The following is an 18909-nucleotide window of genomic DNA, read 5'->3' on the forward strand; positions in this document are numbered from 1 at the left end:
ATTCCGACCCTGGACAGAATTTTTTTTCTCTATCAGGAACACTTAAAATTATAGCCTAAAAATGCCAGTTTAATTTAAAAAGAGAACTGAAAAATGCAAAAGATATATCATATAAGAAAAAAGGTACTTCCGGCCCAATTCATAATTTTAGTTTTAAACCAAAGAAACGAAACGCATAAGCGCAACAAAGCCCATTCTTTATTTTTTTTTATTTTTTTTTTGTGATATTTTTTATATGCTTTATATATAGATTAGGGTGGGGGGGGGGGTTTGTTCTTTTTATTTTTTTTTGGGGGGGGGGATACCGAAAGTAAAATACAAAGGTTTTATGTTTAGCTTGCGCTTTTTTTTTTTCGAATTTCTGCATTCAGACTGCGAATCTGCCTAAACAAGCATAGTATTACTAAGAACTAAATTCGATTCCGTACGTCAGTTGAGATCTCATGATAAATAAATAATTCAGTTAGTGTATGGGTGGTATTTTGCACTATTTTTTTAGATTGTTATTTGAAGTTGTCCGACCTATGCGAGTTAAGTAAGTTTGAGCGCTACCTGGGAGTCCCGCTTTTTCACTCTATTACTAGATCTACCTCCATTTATGGAAAGACGGAATCTGGTCGAGAGATTTCACGGACAAGGTTTATCGAACATTTCCAACATGTATGTTCAATGAACTTAACTAGTGTAAATATATTTGTGAATTCGGATAAGGGATAGTACAATTTGGATCTTATAGCGAAATGCGAATTGTTGTACGATTAAACCTTTGCCCAATCTAACAAAACAATACAAACAAAAAACAATAAATAATATAAAAAATAGTTTGTATTTGATTTATTTTAATTTCATATGCCTTGTTTAGAAAATACCTTTGTCCAATATTTATTGTGAAGTTGAAAATTAAAAAGATGTAATGAGTAAAACAAATTAACCAAAAAAAGAAATTAAAGTAAAGAAGTAATAAAAACTAAAAACTAAAAACAACAACAACTACAAATTGCTACTTGATGGAGCTGATGGTGGTTAGCATTCTTATTATATATATATTTTTTAAATTCCCGCTGAAGTTATCTGACTGAACATGTCAAACAAGAACAGCTTTTTAATGTTCCTGAACATCAATGTATTGAACTCTTGAATGAATGAGGAAATACCCGAAAACTTCTAGTCCGTTCAAGATATTATTTTCTAATTCTCTAGTCAAATATAAATTGATTTCTTTTATTACTTTAAAAAATTGAAACGGTCAAACTACAGTACTCTCAGTGTGACCAACGAGCTAGTTATTCTTTCATAATGATATGCATCAACTTTCAAATTTCTAGGAAAAAGTCATTTGGAACAATTGGATTGATAAAAAGACGTAGGCCAAATGAATATGAAAATGACTAAAAACTATAACAGCCAAGCCTGTGTTCTCATTGAATTGTTAATTAGCGTGTGTTTTCCCCCCCAAAGATATAATAAACTTTTCCTTTCGCCTAGCCAGCCACGTAGAGATTGCTCGATGACAGTAGGAATTGTAGGCACACAAAAAATGACACTAAATAATAATCAACTAATGAAACAAACTTCTGCATATCGTTTTAGACAGCCATCTCTGGAGGTGCCTGCTCTAAGGGAACTAATAGCAGTTGTAGTTGTTGACCTTGTTCAGGTTTGTCACGTTCACTCCGTAGCTTTTCAAAATGAACTTGTGGGTCGAAACCTCGGCCGGTGGGCTACCATTACGGCGAAGTAGAATGAAACAGCTTTCTAGATGTGTGCATGGAGAAACAAGAGAAAAAAGAAAAGCAAATTACTATGGCTAATACAAGGCTTGTGTTTTCAAAGATGATTCATTCCATGATTGGAGTAATCCTATAACTCTGATAGTGTCACGTAGCATAAAAGCAGCTGTTGCATTACATTTATTTTTAGATTTCTGCAAGTGTCTACTGACGCAGATTTCTTCTTAATAGAAATATATCATCGGAAATGATTTTATATTCATGCAATACTTAGAGGAAAATGGCTCTATTTATCCTTTTCCAATTTAAATTAGTGTTTTTTTAAAAGACAAAGTAATTTTTTGACTAAAAAAATGTTTTAAAGATAAAATAAGCTGCAGGATGATTTGTTAAATATGGGAAGATAAAGGAGCCGGCGGGAATTATAAAAAGAGATCTGCTTTTTTTTTAATTTGAGGAATTGCTTTTGTATAGTGCAGCTTTAAGTGCATATATCATGCTCAGTGCGCTATGGCCCAATCTCTTTTGTAGACCATTGGCGGAGGGGATGTCTGGGCGAAGGTTTCTGTGCTGCCTTTATGCCACCCAGCTATGATGGGAACCTGACACTGGTTGGGGAAAAGTAAAAGGTGGTTGGTCGTTTGGCGGGTCACATGATACTTTCGTTAACCGTGGACCACAGAAACAAATGACCTTTACACCATCTGCCTTATCGATCGCAAGTTTTGAAAGGGGAACTCTACGCTCTTCTATGCTCTCAGCAAACACTTTCTGCTGGAGTCGAAATAAGTAGTCACGTGGGGTTTACCATTCAGCCACGTGGTGTTTACCATTCAGCCACGTGGTGTTTGCCATTCAACCACGTGGTGTTTACCATTCAACCATGTGGTGTTTACCATTCAGCCACGTGGTGTTTACCATTCAGCCACGTGGTGTTTACCATTCAGCCACGTTGTGTTTGCTATTCAACCACGTGGTGTTTACCATTCAGCCACGTGGTGTTTACCATTCAACCACGTGGTGTTTGCCATTCAGCCACGTGGTGTTTGCCATTCAACCACGTGGTGTTTACCATTCAACCATGTGGTGTTTACCATTCAGCCACGTGGTGTTTACCATTCAGCCACGTGGTGTTTACCATTCAGCCACGTTGTGTTTGCTATTCAACCACGTGGTGTTTACCATTCAGCCACGTGGTGTTTACCATTCAACCACGTGGTGTTTGCCATTCAGCCACGTGGTGTTTACCAATCAGCCACGTGGTGTTTACCATTCAACCACGTGGAGTTTGCCATTCAACCACGTGGTATTTACCATTCAGCCACGTGGTGTTTACCATTCAAGCACGTGGTGTTTACCATTCATCCACGTGGTGTTTACCATTCAGTCACGTGGTGTTTACCATTCAGCCACGTGGTGTTTACCATTCAGCCACGTGGTGTTAACTATTCAGCCACGTGGTGTTTGCCATTCAACCACGTGGTGTTTACCATTCAGCCACGTGGTGTTTACCATTCAGCCACGTGGTGTTAACTATTCAGCCACGTGGTGTTTGCCATTCAACCACGTGGTGTTTACCATTCAACCACGTGGTGTTTACCATTCAGCCACGCATCTCACATAAATTCTGATATTAAACTGTTACTAAGTATGACATAGTTACCTGCTATCACATTATTACCTGATATTAAACTGATACTGGATAAGAAACAGTTACCTGATATTATTGGCAGCTTGGCAGGTTGAATACATGAATAGACAATGGCGTAATTGACGTAGTCAGTGGCTAGAATGAAGTAGTTTGTCCTATCCTCATAGTTATCTAAATAGGAACAATTTGTAGTCGATCAGTTGAAGGACCAGTGGCGTAGCTAGGAATTGGACATCATTTGGTGGCCAGGGATTTAATGTAAAAAACAATTTCGAACAATCATTTGCAGGACACCCTCTTATCTTATATAATACAGACGTTACTTCAAAAAAGAAGATGATTACGTCCTACGCGTCATGCATTTAGTCATGCATATTAACCATTTTTTTTCGAATTCTCCCCCCCCCTCCTCCCACCCTAGCTACGACACTGCGAACAATTAACGATTTATACATCATTGAAGTAGAGATTGTTGGTAATTAACTAAAATAAGTAAATATATTTTAAAAATGTCAACCTAATATTTAACTTTAAATGGATTAAAAAACTAAAGAAAAAATTATTTTTATCGGTGAATCTATAATATGAACTTGTTTAGGAAATCTTATTTAGACTCTTAAATGATTTCAATCCTTTTTTAAATTACATTTGCACTTTTCAGCTTTCAAAATTCTTCATGGGAACAAAATAAAACAACCTGAAACCTGGACAAGGTACTCTCTAATGTATTTTATGTAGTTTATGTACATCTTTGGAAATTGAATTGCTAGCTAACTTGCCAAACAGGGAAAACTCTAGACAGTTACTTTTTTTTTTCAAAATATAATCTTAAAACTTAATTTGGTCTGGAGGTCTAGACAATGTATATCTTACATGTCTTAAAGACTTAAATAAATAAATAGCGTTCAGAAACATTTAGCGCACCGTTTTCCAAGTCTGGATCCATAGCCTAACACCAAACTTTGTTCTTCCATACTCTAGAGCTAGAGTCAGTATTCTAGTCTAGACTATTGTCTTTTGATGTTGTCATGTCTGGATCTTTATCACCGATAGATTTCTATTCTATATATTCTGAGTAGATTAATGCATGCGCTTAACCTGGATTTTTTGGGGAAAAAATGGGGGGGGGGAGGGAATGGGGCGAGGTAAAAAATGTTTAATTTTGTTTATCTCTCATTCATTAGTTATTATGAGCAATGTAATGGTTCCTACACACAAATCATCAGCTTCATAAAGGAGGAATTGTCTTTAAAAAAATGTTTTTGTTGCATTTTACCATGGGCGCCCGCAGGGGGGGGGTGCAAGGTGGTGCACTTGCACCCCTCCTGGATTCTGAGTAGCCCAATTCTAGACATGTTTTTGCACCATTAGATCAATTAAAATCTAAGTGGCAACTGAACAAGTAGTGCTTTCAATGGTGACAGAAGTACAGTTGTAGTAGACAAGTCTGTAGGCTTATTAGCAATTGATGGCTGAACAGGTATGTGCGTGCACCCCTCTGAATTCTGTGTAGCCAAATTGTAGCCACTTTTTTTACACCTTCCAACCAAATAATTTCTGCTGGGAAGCAACTTAACATGTAGTGCTTCCATTGAAATAAAGTTATTATTGTAACAAACTAGAATAGGCTCATCTGTAGTTCATGTCTGACCATTTAGTATAGGCTTTCAATTCAATATTCTATAGCTCGTTAGTCGTGTCGATTTGTTTTCATTTGCACATAATTATATTATTAGATATGGACGTTTTTAACCTGCTATTTTATCGAGCGCTAACACTGACAGCAACTCCGCAAGACGAAAATACATTTGCCAAGATGACTGCACTATTCAATCTTATTCAAGGAAACTTTCATATTTATCACATCGAAAGACAGCTGGCAAGGATTTTTCCTCCAAGAAAAAAACAACAAAAAAAGAACAACTTGTAGGCCTTGAGAATTGGTGTTAAATGTACATCTTTTTGTTTGAAACACGACGGACGTAGAAATACGAATTCATTCTCATACATTATGAATTAATCACAACTTTGAGAAGATCTTTGACTGTTTGGCGTATTTTAAAATAACGGCTGTAAGTGAAACCAGACAAACTGCATATGCGTAATTAGTGGCTGCTTCTCATGTCTTTCTGATTTGTCTTTTAATTGTCGTCAGTTATTCATCTTTTCTTTAACCAGTTTCCGTGATGTTGCAGTCTGTCATAACATAAGTGCCCGCTTAATAGCACATCAGCAGTCCCACTAATGACATGATCAGAAACCAACTTGACCATGCTGAGGAACACTTCAGAGATGGCTTCCAGAGTAACGTGACAACGCTGGCAGACAAACTTTGTATTGAGTTTATGCTGACGAGACCTCGCAGTCGACAAACACACCGAGCAAAAACCACATGTTTGTATTTTGGGATTTTTACAGAAAACGGCTTTACATTCCATATCTTGATTCGTTAGTGTCTTCATTAACGCGCTTTAAAGCAATAATAATGCTCAGCTCAACCTGTTTTGTCTACATCCTAAAACGATGCAAGAGCTGCAACGCTAAGAAGAACATCAGAACTGCCAGATAAGCGTTGATCGCCGGCTTGTCCATCGCGACCAGAAGGAATTCAGCAGTAAAGTTATTGACAGTTTTGACAGAGTTTGTATTTTTTGTTTGATCAACCGTTCGGATGCACGGGCCTCATGGATCAACTGACCAAAGTGGACAGTAAATAATTTGTTCACGTGTGGTCTGCAGAAGACCAAACGTCTACAGAATAAACTCAATAAAGATGAGGGTTGAAACATGAAACACTTGAGGTGAGCAGACCAAACTGAGCGTCAATATTATATCATATAATATAATACACATATGTACAGTGGTAAGCCAAGTTATCATTTGTTATCATTACCTTAAACAAATATAGAGATAAATAATTTCTTTTTTTTTTTTAAATCCTAATTGTACTCTCTGTACGCACCTGGCTTTCCTCCAAAAAGTACTGACCATCCGGCATCTGTGACATCATCCAGAACGGTGCCTTTGCCATAATAAATTTCGTTTGCCGTCCAGATTTTGAATCCAAGACTAGCAATAGACATAAAAAGTATTGTTTACAATAAAACAAGGAGACTTGAGCCGCCTTTTTCAGTAGAGTAACTTCTATTAAGTAGAACAATGGTTCTCCAATTGTGAACTATTACAATTATTGTGTCATTTAAAAGTTGTTGTTTTTTTCGTTTTACCTGTCTATAAACAGCTTTTGTTTCTCTTTAGTTTAGTTTACAATTACAGAGTAACGAGTAACACAGAACCATGTTGGGAAATGTTTACAATACCGTAGTACTCCCATCAAATCATATATAACATGGTTCTGTCTTACTCGTCCTACAATGATATATTTGGTGAGTGAAATGTTTACATTGCTTTAGTACAGCATTAGCATTGCTTCATTTCGAATTGTGTGTGTGTGTAAGCCAGTGGGGGGCAGGGGTGTCTGGGAGAAGGTTTCCGTGCTGCCTGTACAAAAGTAATTTAAACAATAGTTTCTGCTCAAGTTTGGATTCGAACTCATGGCCCCCATGCTAAGTAGACTATTATAAAACAAGGTTACAAAGACAGTTTGTGTGGAAACACAAACTCAAAATCGGCACCCGAAGTGGTCCACCGAGAGTCTTCACAAAAATTCGAACACGGGACTTCCGGTTCCAAGTGCTTAACCCCTCAGCCACAGCATTTCCATATATTCATTTAAGGTACACTTATATTTTTTAAAATAATACTTATTAACCTTATCCATACATTCAAAATTAATAACATGTTACATGTAATAAAGAGAAACTAAAAAAGATTTATTCTTCTTACAAAATTGGCGACACGAAAAAACATTCTTGACCTAGATTAGTTTAGGTAGTGAGCTAGTTACAGTTGTGTACAAATGACTTGACAAGACTTTCCCCTCGCAAATAAAAAATAATATCTACATTGCCATTAGTCATACAAGCTAGACCTAGATCTAGCTAGATCCAGACCTAGTTCTAGATCTAAATCTAGATTAATGATCTAAGTCTAGGTCAAGATCTAGAACTAAATCTAAGTCTAGATCCAGAAATAGATGTAAGTCTTTACAAGCTTTATCTTCAAATTACTAGACCTAGGCCAATGTTATAATTTGGAATAGTTGGCCTTTTGTTACCGGATAATGGTGTACTTTGCTGTTCGTATCCGATTCATTTCTTAATGTGATTCTTCTTCTTCTTCTTCTTCTAGCCAGCTTTATTGCTGCTGAGCTGTGAGCTCTTTTGCAGACTGTGCCAAGGAAAAAAAGTGTGCTGTTCTCTTCAGTTGTTCAGCACTGCCGTACAGGGTGTTGGTTATGTTGGGCTGTAGTGGAAGTGGGGTCTGCCTAAGGTGGATTAGGGAGGGGCATTCAAAGAGGATATGGTTTACGGTTTCAAAGGGGTGGGCGCAATGTCTGCAAAGGGGTAGTTGTGTGGAGTTTATTTTCTTCAGGTGGTAATTTAATAGTGGTGTGTGTCCTGTTCTTAGTTGGAAGATTGTAGATTGTTCTTTGCGGGGGAGGAAGTTAATACTGTCCAGTTTGTTAGGCGTAGTCATTTCTCTGTACATGGCTCTGCCTGTGTTTCCTGATGCCCATTGGTTGAGCCACTCCTCTTTGTGATTGTTGACTAACATTGACCTTAGGGTGAGGTAGTTAACAGGTCTATCTGGTTGTTCCATAGATGAACCTGCCTTTGATAGCTTATCTGCCTTTTCATTTCCCATGATGCCAATGTGTCCAGGGATCCACTGTAGTGTAATATTGATATTTAATTTTGATATCATCTGGTGGATTATCACAATGTGTGTTGTCAACTCTCTTGGGCTGTTTGAGGTGCTGCTGTTAAGTGCTTGCAGAGTAGATTGGGAGTCTGTAAAGACAACAATATCTGATGGTGGTTACACTCCTTCATATAATTTGTTTTCCACTGTCTGGAGTGCTATGGTAATTGCCTCAATTTCGGCTTGGAAGTTTGAGCAGTAATCACCACAGGGTGCGCTTATCTCAAAGTGTTTATTTTTAGGGAAGACCAGGAAGGCACCAAGACCAGCATTGATGGTAGCTTTGAAAGCCGATCCGTCTGTATAAATATGGATAGCTGTTTTTTGATAGCTTTCGATTGTTTCAAGCGTGCCTACTTTGAGCTCTAGTGGATTTGATTCTTTTGTTAAGGTGTTATTTAGTAAATGTGTTTTGATGGTTGGTTGTTTGTAGTTTAGTCGGGGTGTAATGTTTGAAAACCTGGTAATTTTTTCTCTGTTATTGGGTAGGTGGTGTTTTAGGGCTAGTTCGTCAGTAAGTTGATCAGAGTCCTTTGCTTTTTTTGGTTGTTTTTCCTATTTCTCTGTGTTAGTAGTTTATTTGGATGATCGTCCTCCAACCTTCTGTATCTCTCAATAGCTTCTAATGCTGCTCTGTTGTGTCTTAACTTAAGAGGTTCAATATTGGAGTCTATTTCACAGGCTGCTGTGGGAGTAGTTCTCACACCTCCACTAATTAACCGCAAGGCTTGGTTTTGGATTGTATCTAATGATGATTGATAGGTTTTGTTGGCAGCTACTTGTATGGAGAGACAGTTATCCATTACAGATCTGACATATCCAGTGTATAACTGTCTTAAGGTTTTCTTTTCAGCTCCCCAGGATGTTCCTGCTAGGTGTTTTATTATGTTTAATCTTTGTGATGCCTTTTCTTTTAAATCTGCCATAAAGTGTTTTAGAGACAGTCTTTGGTCTAGTTTTACACCAAGATATGTTGGATTTTCTTCTTTATTTATTGGCTGAGAGTCTATTTTTAGGATGTAGTTTCTTTTTGCTGTTTTGTTGCTGTGGCTAAAGATTGAATAAACTGACTTTTCTTTGTTTATTTCCATTTTCCATAATTTTGAATATGTGGAGACAGTTGCGAGGGCTCTATTTAGTTTGGATCTAGTCAGCACTGGACATTTCTCTGTAGTCCAAATTAAAAGTTCGTCTGCATAAAGTGCCTTATTGACCGAAATGAGGTCAATAAGGAAAGAGAGTGCAGCTAAGGGCTGAGCCTTGTGGTATTCCTTCTTCCAAACTTTTTTTACTAGAGATGGCACCTTCGAATCGGGTTTGGATGGTTCTGTTTTTTAAGAATGCTCTGATCCAGCTGTACATTTTTCCATGGATGCCCATTTTTTTCATCTTCAAAAATAGACCTTTTCTCCACACTCTATCGTAGGCTTGCTACAAATCTATAAATACTGCTGTAGTGTGCTTGTTTTCATGAAACCCTTCTACTGTGTCCTGGATAAAACGAAAGAGGTGGTCTTCTGTTCTACTTGCTTTCCTGAAGCCAGCTTGTGCATTGTGGAGTGAGCAAGTACTTTCTAGCCACCAATAAAGTCGGTTATTGATCATTTTTTCTGCCATTTTGCCAATGTTGGATGTTAAAGATATTGGTGTATAACTTTTTGGGTCTCCAGTTGGTTTATTTTTCTTTAAAATGGGTATTATTTTTGCGGTTCTCCATTCCTGTGGTATGTCTCCAGTTTTCCATGTATGGTTGATAAAGTTAAGTATACAGTTTTGGGCCTGTGGTCGTAGTCCCCGAATCATTTCATTTGTTATTTTATCGGGTCCAGGGGATTTTCTTGACTTGAGGCTTTTTAGGGCAGTATTGAGCTCATGTAGAGTGAAGGGAGTGTCAAAGATCTGACAGTTGACTGTTGGAGCTTTTTCTTCTTTCTTTAAGATATTACTAAAGGCCTGGTCCAGTTGTTTTCTTGGCTTTGACTTGTTAATGCTGGCAAAATATTTATTGAAGGTTTCAGCCTTTTTAAGGTTTTCTGTTATTATGTCGTCAGTGTCTTTTATAGGTTGGGGATTTGTTATTTGTTTCTTTCCTGCTAGCCGGTGCAGAAGGGTCCAGGCCTTTCGACCATCCTTGTTTAGATCTAGTTGTTCGCATGTTGTGGTCCACTTTTTCTTTTTTTCTGTTTTAATTTTGTATCTTATAAGCCCTGTCAATTTGTTGTACGTTGTCTTGTTCTCTCTAGTAGGGTTTTTTTTTTTGTAGTCTTCCTGGCCATGTTTCTTTCTTTTACTAATTTATCTAATTCAGGTGTCCATAAAGGTTTGTATTTCTTAAATTGGCCTCGAGGGATGTATTTTTTTGCTGCTTGTAAGATGTTGGAGACTATAGTTGTGTAGGTTGAATTGACGTCTGTCTCAATTATGCTTGATAGTCTTGTGTCTGTTTCTTGTGAAAAAGCTGCCCAGTTAGCTTTTTTATAGTTCCATCTAGTTGTTTTGTTGGATTGGTATCTACCTGGTATCTGCCTTAATGTGATAGGTTACTACAAAAATCTGTCACTGGTAATGTCTGAAGCCTCTTCCCACCTGCTCTGAGGATCTCCATGAATGTGTGGCGCCAAGTTGTACTAGGATGTCATCGCAACTCTTCTTATGCCTAATTCATTTTGTCGGAGAACATGTCCCGCAAACCTCATGCGAAGCTCTGTCACAATCTTACTAAGGGGTCGACTCCCAGTTGGCATAGGATTTCCTTGATTTACACCAGATCTCTATAACTGACTTCTAAAATCTGTTTTAGCCATCTTTGTTGAGCCACATTTAGTGTTTTTCAATTTCGGCATATGACTATTCACTGCACTTTATTAATTGAGCCCCGCAACTGGTGGAAATGTGTAGCCTCTCTTGAATACGCTCTTGGAATTAAGTGACTGTAGTTTGCTTTAGATTTTATATTGAAAAAAAGTGAAGTTTTATCGTCAAAATCATCTGTTGGGGGTTTTAAACTAAAAAATCTCTGGAGTTATGTTATTTTTTTTTAAATGCAAAACCCCATTTAGCTACGGTAATAGAATTTAGTAACAGTAGTTTGCTTTAGAATAATATTAAAGATAGAGGTTTTCCACCTCAAAACGCTCTGTAGGGAGATTTTAAACTCAAAACCATCTGGAGGGGTTTTAAACTTTTAAAAAGGCCATCTGTAGGAGAGGGATTTAAACTCAAAACCCCCAATTGTCGGCTGCGCTCAAATAATTTTACTGTGTAATTTGCTTTTTTTTTTATATTGAAGAGGAATTTTTTAGCATCAAACCCCTCTGAAGGGGAGTTTAAACTCAAAACAACTTTTGGCAACGCTCATAGCATTTTGAGTGTGTAATTTGCTTTTTCTTACATTTAGGAAGAGGAATTTTTTAGCATCAAACCACTCTGAAGGGGGGTTTAAACTCAAAACTCCTTTTGGCAACGCTCATAGCATTTTGAGTGCGTAATTTGATTTTTTTATTACATTGAGTTTTTAAACTCGAACCCTCCTGGTAGGGGTTTTAAGCTCAAAACCCTCCTGGTAGGGGTTTTAAGCTCAAAACCCTCCTGGTAGGGGTTTTAAGCTCAAAAACCCCTGGTAGGGGGTTTTAAACTCAAAACTTCCTTTGCTGTGCTAGGTCAAGTGATAGTTTAGTTTCAAAATCTCACCTAAAATAAACAAAATCAAAGCAAAAAATCAGTCTCTAAATTCCGATCCACCCCCCAGTGGGGTGGGGGTTGGGGGGTTCATATCGCGAAGGGGGGGGTTGAACCCCAAACCGCCCCCCCGGCTACGCCCATGATATATATATATATATATGTATATAAATATATATATATACATATGTATATATATATATGTATATACGTATGTATATATATATTTATATACGTATATATGTACATATATATATATACATATATATATATATATAGGATAGGTGAAAGTGAATGCGAAATCGAACATGTAACTCGCCTAACTAATGTCTTATAATGAATATCTAATTGATTTCAATGTTTTGTAAAGGGTCAATCTCTTATTGAAATCCTCAAAAAAAAGAAAAAAAATTTCCGTAAAAAAAATAAAAAATTACTTTAGTTAAATTGTATGTCATTGTGAGTACGTGCGCAGTTCACTCGATAATATGAAAACCTATTTATTAATTGTTGTTTTTAAATTAAGTCTAACTTATATGCATATTAAATAAATTTTTGTTTCTCTTAAAAAAAGAGTAAGCAATATTTTTTGGTATGTATAATACTAGTTAGACAGATCCTATATAGCGTAGCAATAAAAATGTAAAAATTATTTTTAAAAAAAAGTTTAAAACCATTTGCATAAATGTGTTAAAATATGTTAGATATTAGTCTCCCCTACTAAAGAGACTCCTGAGTTTGTTACTATTAATAGTGAATAGTTGTATAAGTGGTGTATTTTCATAAAAGAACGGCTTGTATAGGTGATTTAAAAAATTAGACTTTTCGCTTTTAGAAAAGAAAAATGTAGCTGTTTCATCAGAACTTTGAATAGACTAAAATATAATATGTCGGATTTTTACTATATTTTCTAGTTTTCAAGATCTAAACTTGACAGACATTTCACACGTCTTTTACCATTTCGGGGGCCGCTAAAAAACACAAATTAATTAATTAACTATTGGCAATTAATTATTTTCTTTGGTATCTCTAACAAGGGAAAAAGATTGAATTTGACCAATGTGGTGAATAAGCTGAATTAGTCCCCTTTATAGGTGGCCGCTTTAAAAAATAACTATACAATCTTATATCGCCATAAGCACCTTACTAGCAGAACGGTTGGGATGTCGGCTGAGGCAGTGTTAGCCATGAGTTCGAATTCAGGTCATTCCCCATTTTTTTGCCAGATAGCCCTTTCTCCTCCCCCTCCACCATTTTCCCAACTGGTCCACATAAGTAATCGGATGATAGGTGTAGTGAGAAAGTTAAAAGCATGAAATAGCGCTAAACAAAAAAACGGTTAAAATATTCCTAATAGCACAGATTTATTGTATTGGTCTAGACTAGTCTAGAGTCTAGATCTATTACAAATTTAATTACACGACTGATCCAAACTAATTGATACAATTAGCCTTCGTATAAGCTTTCTTTTTTTAATACTATATTTTGTTTTTCTTGTTTAAAAAAATATTTTTTTACTTGTTTGACACTACAAGCTTGAGTGTACAAAAGTAGGCATACAAGTCACAAGACGGATTGTGGCATTTAAAAAGTGAATTATAAACCCGAGGTAATTTAATGCTTTTTTGCACTCACAAAAAAAGTTTTTACATCCGAGACCAAAATATTTTTTGAACTAGAATACTCTTTATTCCCCCCATTGATACGTACATTTCGACTGATATGTTTAAGAGAAACTGGGCTATGAACATATAGTTTGTTTGATCTCGAATACATTGTTGGCTTTTATAATGAAATGTGTAATGCACCATTGTAAAACACATTTTCTCATGGATTATAAAGAGTAGGCCTATTATTATTATTGTTATTATTATTATTACTATTAATCTAACACGTGTAGTATTGGCCCTCACACTTTCACATCTCTGTCTCCTTCTAGCCTGATATTGACGTAACGTCCGTCGTCCGAGGCCTGCTCAAAGATGAAATCCACACAGGACATGCCGACCATGTACGGTGCGCCAAAGGCTTCATAAACCTTCCAATAGCCTTCAAACTGCAAAGAAAGAAGGTGACATTGACACATCTGTACATTGGAGCGAATCAAGCACTACTAAAACTAAAGGATATGTCACCTCTATCTATGTATCTATACATCCATCTATCGATCTACTAATGTATATATCTATCTTATATATATTGCTTAAAATATGCATTTTACAAAGAGTTAATGACTTGTGTAAAATCCATTTTTCAAAAGTATGAATTATTACGGTTGATTTGCAATCGAATGCAATAAAATAAGCAAAGTAAAAAAAAAAACATTTTAAAAAATCTTATCTGAAGGGAAGAACTCCGCACTTACAAATATATCTCTCAATAATGTAAACGTTATTTCCCTTTTTCGATTTTAAATTTTTAATTAGCAATAATAAATTGACAATTTTGTTAATTTTTTAATTGATTCAAGTTTTGTTTGGTACAATAAATAATTGTTTGAAATTTCGAATTAATCTGAGAATGGATGTGGGAGAAAACTTCTATACAATTATCTAAGTGAACACAACTCTATTTATTGAGCAAAATTTGTCAATACTGAAGGATTAATTTCCTATGTTGGTATTTCTATATTACCAGCCATATATTCATCTTGAATTCGAATTCATCTCGTTCGCCTTTTTTATTTTTGGTAAATGCTTTAAAAAAAACGATTACGGTTAAATTCGCCCAGATATTCCTTTCTTTCTGAAATGTCTACGATATCAGTTTCATGTCTTGTCTACGCCATTAAATTATTGTGCAAAGTTTCATCTTGATCCGAAAATTGGAGAAATAACGCGTGCAAACTTTTTACCAGATTGAAAGAAAGAGTTGATGCTTATTAAGCTTTTTTGTTGTTATTTTCTAAGTCAAAGACGAAATAGCTTATAAATGGCCTTATTGTGAGTATTCATGTCTGTGTAGACCAGTGATGCCCAAAATACGGCCTGCGGGCCAGATCCGTCCCGCGACGTGGTTCCAACCGGCCCACCGAATCGTCGGCACAGAATGTAGAAATTTCCCTTCCAAAAAAAAAGGTTGAAAAATGTATCTTCGCCTACGTTAGGGCCCTCATTTTTTCTCCGATGGATTGGTATTATGATCTTTAACATTTGTTTGTTTATGCATTGGAACTCAGAATGTAAAATCTTCCACGAAAAGTGAACCTATCTTTACTTTTTTTTTTTTGAATATGATAATAAGCCAAAATATTTATTTTATAAAAACGGCATTATAAAATAAATATTGCGCATTCTTGGTTTGAGTCTCGAATAAAAGTTTGTTAAACTACGCCTAGAGATTGGAGGATCCTTGGGAATATTTACCAAGAAAGAGACCACAAAATGAGTCGATTGTAAAGCCACCTACACTGTTACTCACATTTTAACTCTTTCATTCCTAATCGACGATATCAACGTTGATTTGAATCCATTAAACTAAATGGATTATTTTATTTCTAAACTTGAATTAGTGTTGTGTAAAAAAGAGAATGCATTCCAATAATTCGATACTAAATATAGCCTACCATAGTCTGATGACAAACAAAAATGTTATTGAAATTTAATCTGAGCAGCATAGTGAAATACAAATGAGCAAAATAAATAATACTATCGAAACGAGGAAAATAATTACGGAGAGAAAGAGTTAAGTAGAGAAATGAAGCTTTTGTCTGACACGTACAAATATATAATTGTCCAATAACCTATTAATTAAGTGTATTAAATCCACAGGTTTCTACCAAAATAGTTTCAGAACAACTTCATTTCGCTTTTGTAACTTTTCGGTCATGTGGCCCGCTAGACGAGTGTCGAAAAAAAAAACGACCCGTGGGTCGAATTAGATTGGGCATCACTGGTGTAGACAATCGCCAAAGTGAAAATGAGATACATATATACTTTAGAACTCATGGCTAAAGGATTGGCAAGCCTATTTGTATATATCTTATGGGTGGGGATAGAACTTTTATGTTTGTGGAAGGCAGGGACCTAGAATGATATAAATAATATATTTTTGTATGGGCCTTATCTATACAACTGAATGGCAATAGTTATAGTGCTGTGTGAGTGTAGGAGGTTGGTAAAAGCTTACAAACCCCAAAATGTTCATTGTTTGAGTGGTGTATGACTTTTAGAATAGTGTTTTCAAACAAACGGCTGAACATAGGTGAAACAAGGAAAAGGTATGTCATTCTTATAAGTGGATCAAAGATTGGGTGCAGAAAGTGCACACACCAGGGACTATTGGGAGAATTTCATTTGGTCAGTCAGAACATGACAACTTACCCTTTTCAAATCAAAGTTTAACTGCACTGGGATATCTGGACATGATCCTTGACTTAAGACAAGATCTTGCTGACCATGGGTCACTAAACATAGTGCCAAGAGCAGAAAGGTCGTTAACATCATCGATAGATCAATCTATAAACAGATCTGACGGGGAAAAAAGTACATTAGTAGAGTAGAATATATTTTCCTCTAAAAAGTACATTAGTAGAGTAGAATATATTTTCCTCTAAAAAGTACATTAGTAGAGTAGAATATATTTTCCTCTAAAAAGTACGTTAGTATAGTAGAATATATTTTCCTCTAAAAAGTACATTATTAGAGTAGAATATATTTTCCTCTAAAAAGTACATTATTATAGTAGAATATATTTTCCTCTAAAAAGCACATTACTATAGTAGAATATATTTTCCTCTAAAAAGCACATTACTATAGTAGAATATATTTTCCTCTAAAAAGCACATTACTATAGTAGAATATATTTTCCTCTAAAAAGCACATTACTATAGTAGAATATATTTTCCTCTAAAAAGCACATTACTATAGTAGAATATATTTTCCTCTAAAAAGCACATTACTATAGTAGAATATATTTTCCTCTAAAAAGTACATTATTATAGTAGAATATATTTTCCTCTAAAAAGTACATTATTATAGTAGAATATATTTTCCTCTAAAAAGCACATTACAATAGTAGAATATATTTTCCTCTAAAAAGCACATTACTATAGTAGAATATATTTTCCTCTAAAAAGCACATTACTATAGTAGAATATATTTTCCTCTAAAAAGTACATTATTATAGTAGAATATATTTTCCTCTAAAAAGCACATTACAAATTATAAAAACAAATTCATGTCTATTTACCAATGCAACGAGCTCATCAATAGCTTTAAGGGTTGTCCAGAGTTTGTAAAAATATCTGATATAATGACCCATTTCTTTAATTATTCTCGATTTTTTTAAATTTTTACTCCTAATAGTGATATTTTAAAAAATGGAGTATTTTTTTATGAAAAAAAAAAAATACGGCTTACATATTTAATTAATAATAAGTTCGCTTTCAAAAAAAAAGTTTCCGTTGCATCAGAACTTTGCAAGTGGCAAAATATCATGGAATAAGATTTTCAATCTTTTCTAGTTTTTTGAGATCTAAACGGAAAGACTATTAAATGGATGGATGAACTGCAGGATAGAGCATGCAAAATTAAGAGAGAAATTTCAGCATTGTTGAACCGTTAAAAACAACAAAATTTAGAAAAAATAAAATAAAAATGATTAAAATAAAGCAAAAATCTATATAAATAAAAAATTTGAAAAATATAAATCTTTACAATGACACAAAGAAATCTTAAAAGAAAATATGATAATTAGTAAATTTGATACTTGAAGATATTGTACTTTACCCTGGTTCGGAGAGCTTTAAATTGTGATAGTGGTTTATAGAAAAAATATTTTAAATGTGTAAAACATTATATGATCGGTTCTTTTGCTTAGATAAGCTCCTATCATGACTCTTTTATGACTCTGTCCTAGACCATTCGTTAGATCCTGACTCTTTTATGACTCTGTCCTAGACCATTCGTTAGATCCTGACTCTTTTATGACTCTGTCTCAGACCATTCGTTATATCCTGACTCTTTTATGACTCTGTCCAAGACCATTCGTTAGATCCTGACTCTTTTATGACTCTGTCCTAGACCATTCGTTATATCCTGACTCTTTTATGACTCTGTCCAAGACCATTCGTTAGATCCTGACTCTTTTATGACTCTGTCCTAGACCATTCGTTAGATCCTGACTCTTTTATGACTCTGTCCTAGACCATTCGTTATATCCTGACTCTTTTATGACTCTGTCCAAGACCATTCGTTAGATCCTGACTCTTTTGTGACTCTGTCCTAGACATTCGTTATATCCTGACTCTTTTATGACTCTGTCCAAGACCATTCGTTAGATCCTGACTCTTTTATGACTGTCCAAGACCATTCGTTAGATCCTGACTCTTTTATGACTCTGTCCAAGACCATTCGTTAGATCCTGACTCTTTTATGACTCTGTCCTAGACCATTCGTTAGATCCTGACTCTTTTATGACTCTGTCCAAGACCATTCGTTAGATCCTGACTCTTTTATGACTCTGTCCTAGACCATTCGTTAGATCCTGACTCTTTTATGACTCTGTCTCAGACCATTCGTTATATCCTGACTCTTTTATGACTCTGTCCAAGACCATTCGTTAGATCCTGACTCTTTTGTGACTCTGTCCTAGACCATTCGTTATATCCTGACTCTTTTATGACTCTGTCCAAGACCATTCGTTAGATCCTGACTCTTTTATGACTGTCCAAGACCATTCGTTAGATCCTGACTCTTTTATGACTCTGTCCAAGACCATTCGTTAGATCCTGACTCTTTTATGACTCTGTCCTAGACCATTCGTTAGATCCTGACTCTTTTATGAATCTGTCCTAGACCATTCGATAGATCCTGACTCTTTTATGACTCTGTCCTAGACCATTCGTTATATCCTGACTCTTTTATGACTCTGTCCTAGACCATTCGTTATATCCTGACTCTTTTATGACTCTGTCCAAGACCATTCGTTAGATCCTGACTATTTTATGACTCTGTCCTAGACCATTCGTTAGATCCTGACTCTTTTATGAATCTGTCCTAGACCATTCGATAGATCCTGACTCCT

General features: G+C 35.6%; 1 protein-coding gene across 2 annotated transcripts in view; it reads right to left on the reverse strand.

Moving 5' to 3' along the window:
• Window positions 1–819: 819 nt before the first annotated feature.
• LOC106069417 (apolipoprotein D-like) overlaps window positions 820–18909 on the reverse strand; it is a 54977-nt gene continuing 36887 nt past the window's right edge. For both annotated transcript variants that reach the window (XM_056033171.1, XM_056033170.1), the window contains exons 2-6: window positions 16206–16352; window positions 13797–13939; window positions 6344–6450; window positions 3448–3552; window positions 820–1755 (exon numbers count right to left, since the gene is read on the reverse strand). In XM_056033171.1, the coding sequence (XP_055889146.1) occupies window positions 1625–1755; window positions 3448–3552; window positions 6344–6450; window positions 13797–13939; window positions 16206–16328 (609 nt within the window). In that variant the 5' untranslated portion in view covers window positions 16329–16352 and the 3' untranslated portion in view covers window positions 820–1624. The remainder of the gene's footprint in view (window positions 1756–3447; window positions 3553–6343; window positions 6451–13796; window positions 13940–16205; window positions 16353–18909) is intronic.

Source organism: Biomphalaria glabrata, chromosome 6 (genome assembly GCF_947242115.1).
Source record: "Biomphalaria glabrata chromosome 6, xgBioGlab47.1, whole genome shotgun sequence".
NCBI lineage: Eukaryota > Metazoa > Mollusca > Gastropoda > Planorbidae > Biomphalaria > Biomphalaria glabrata.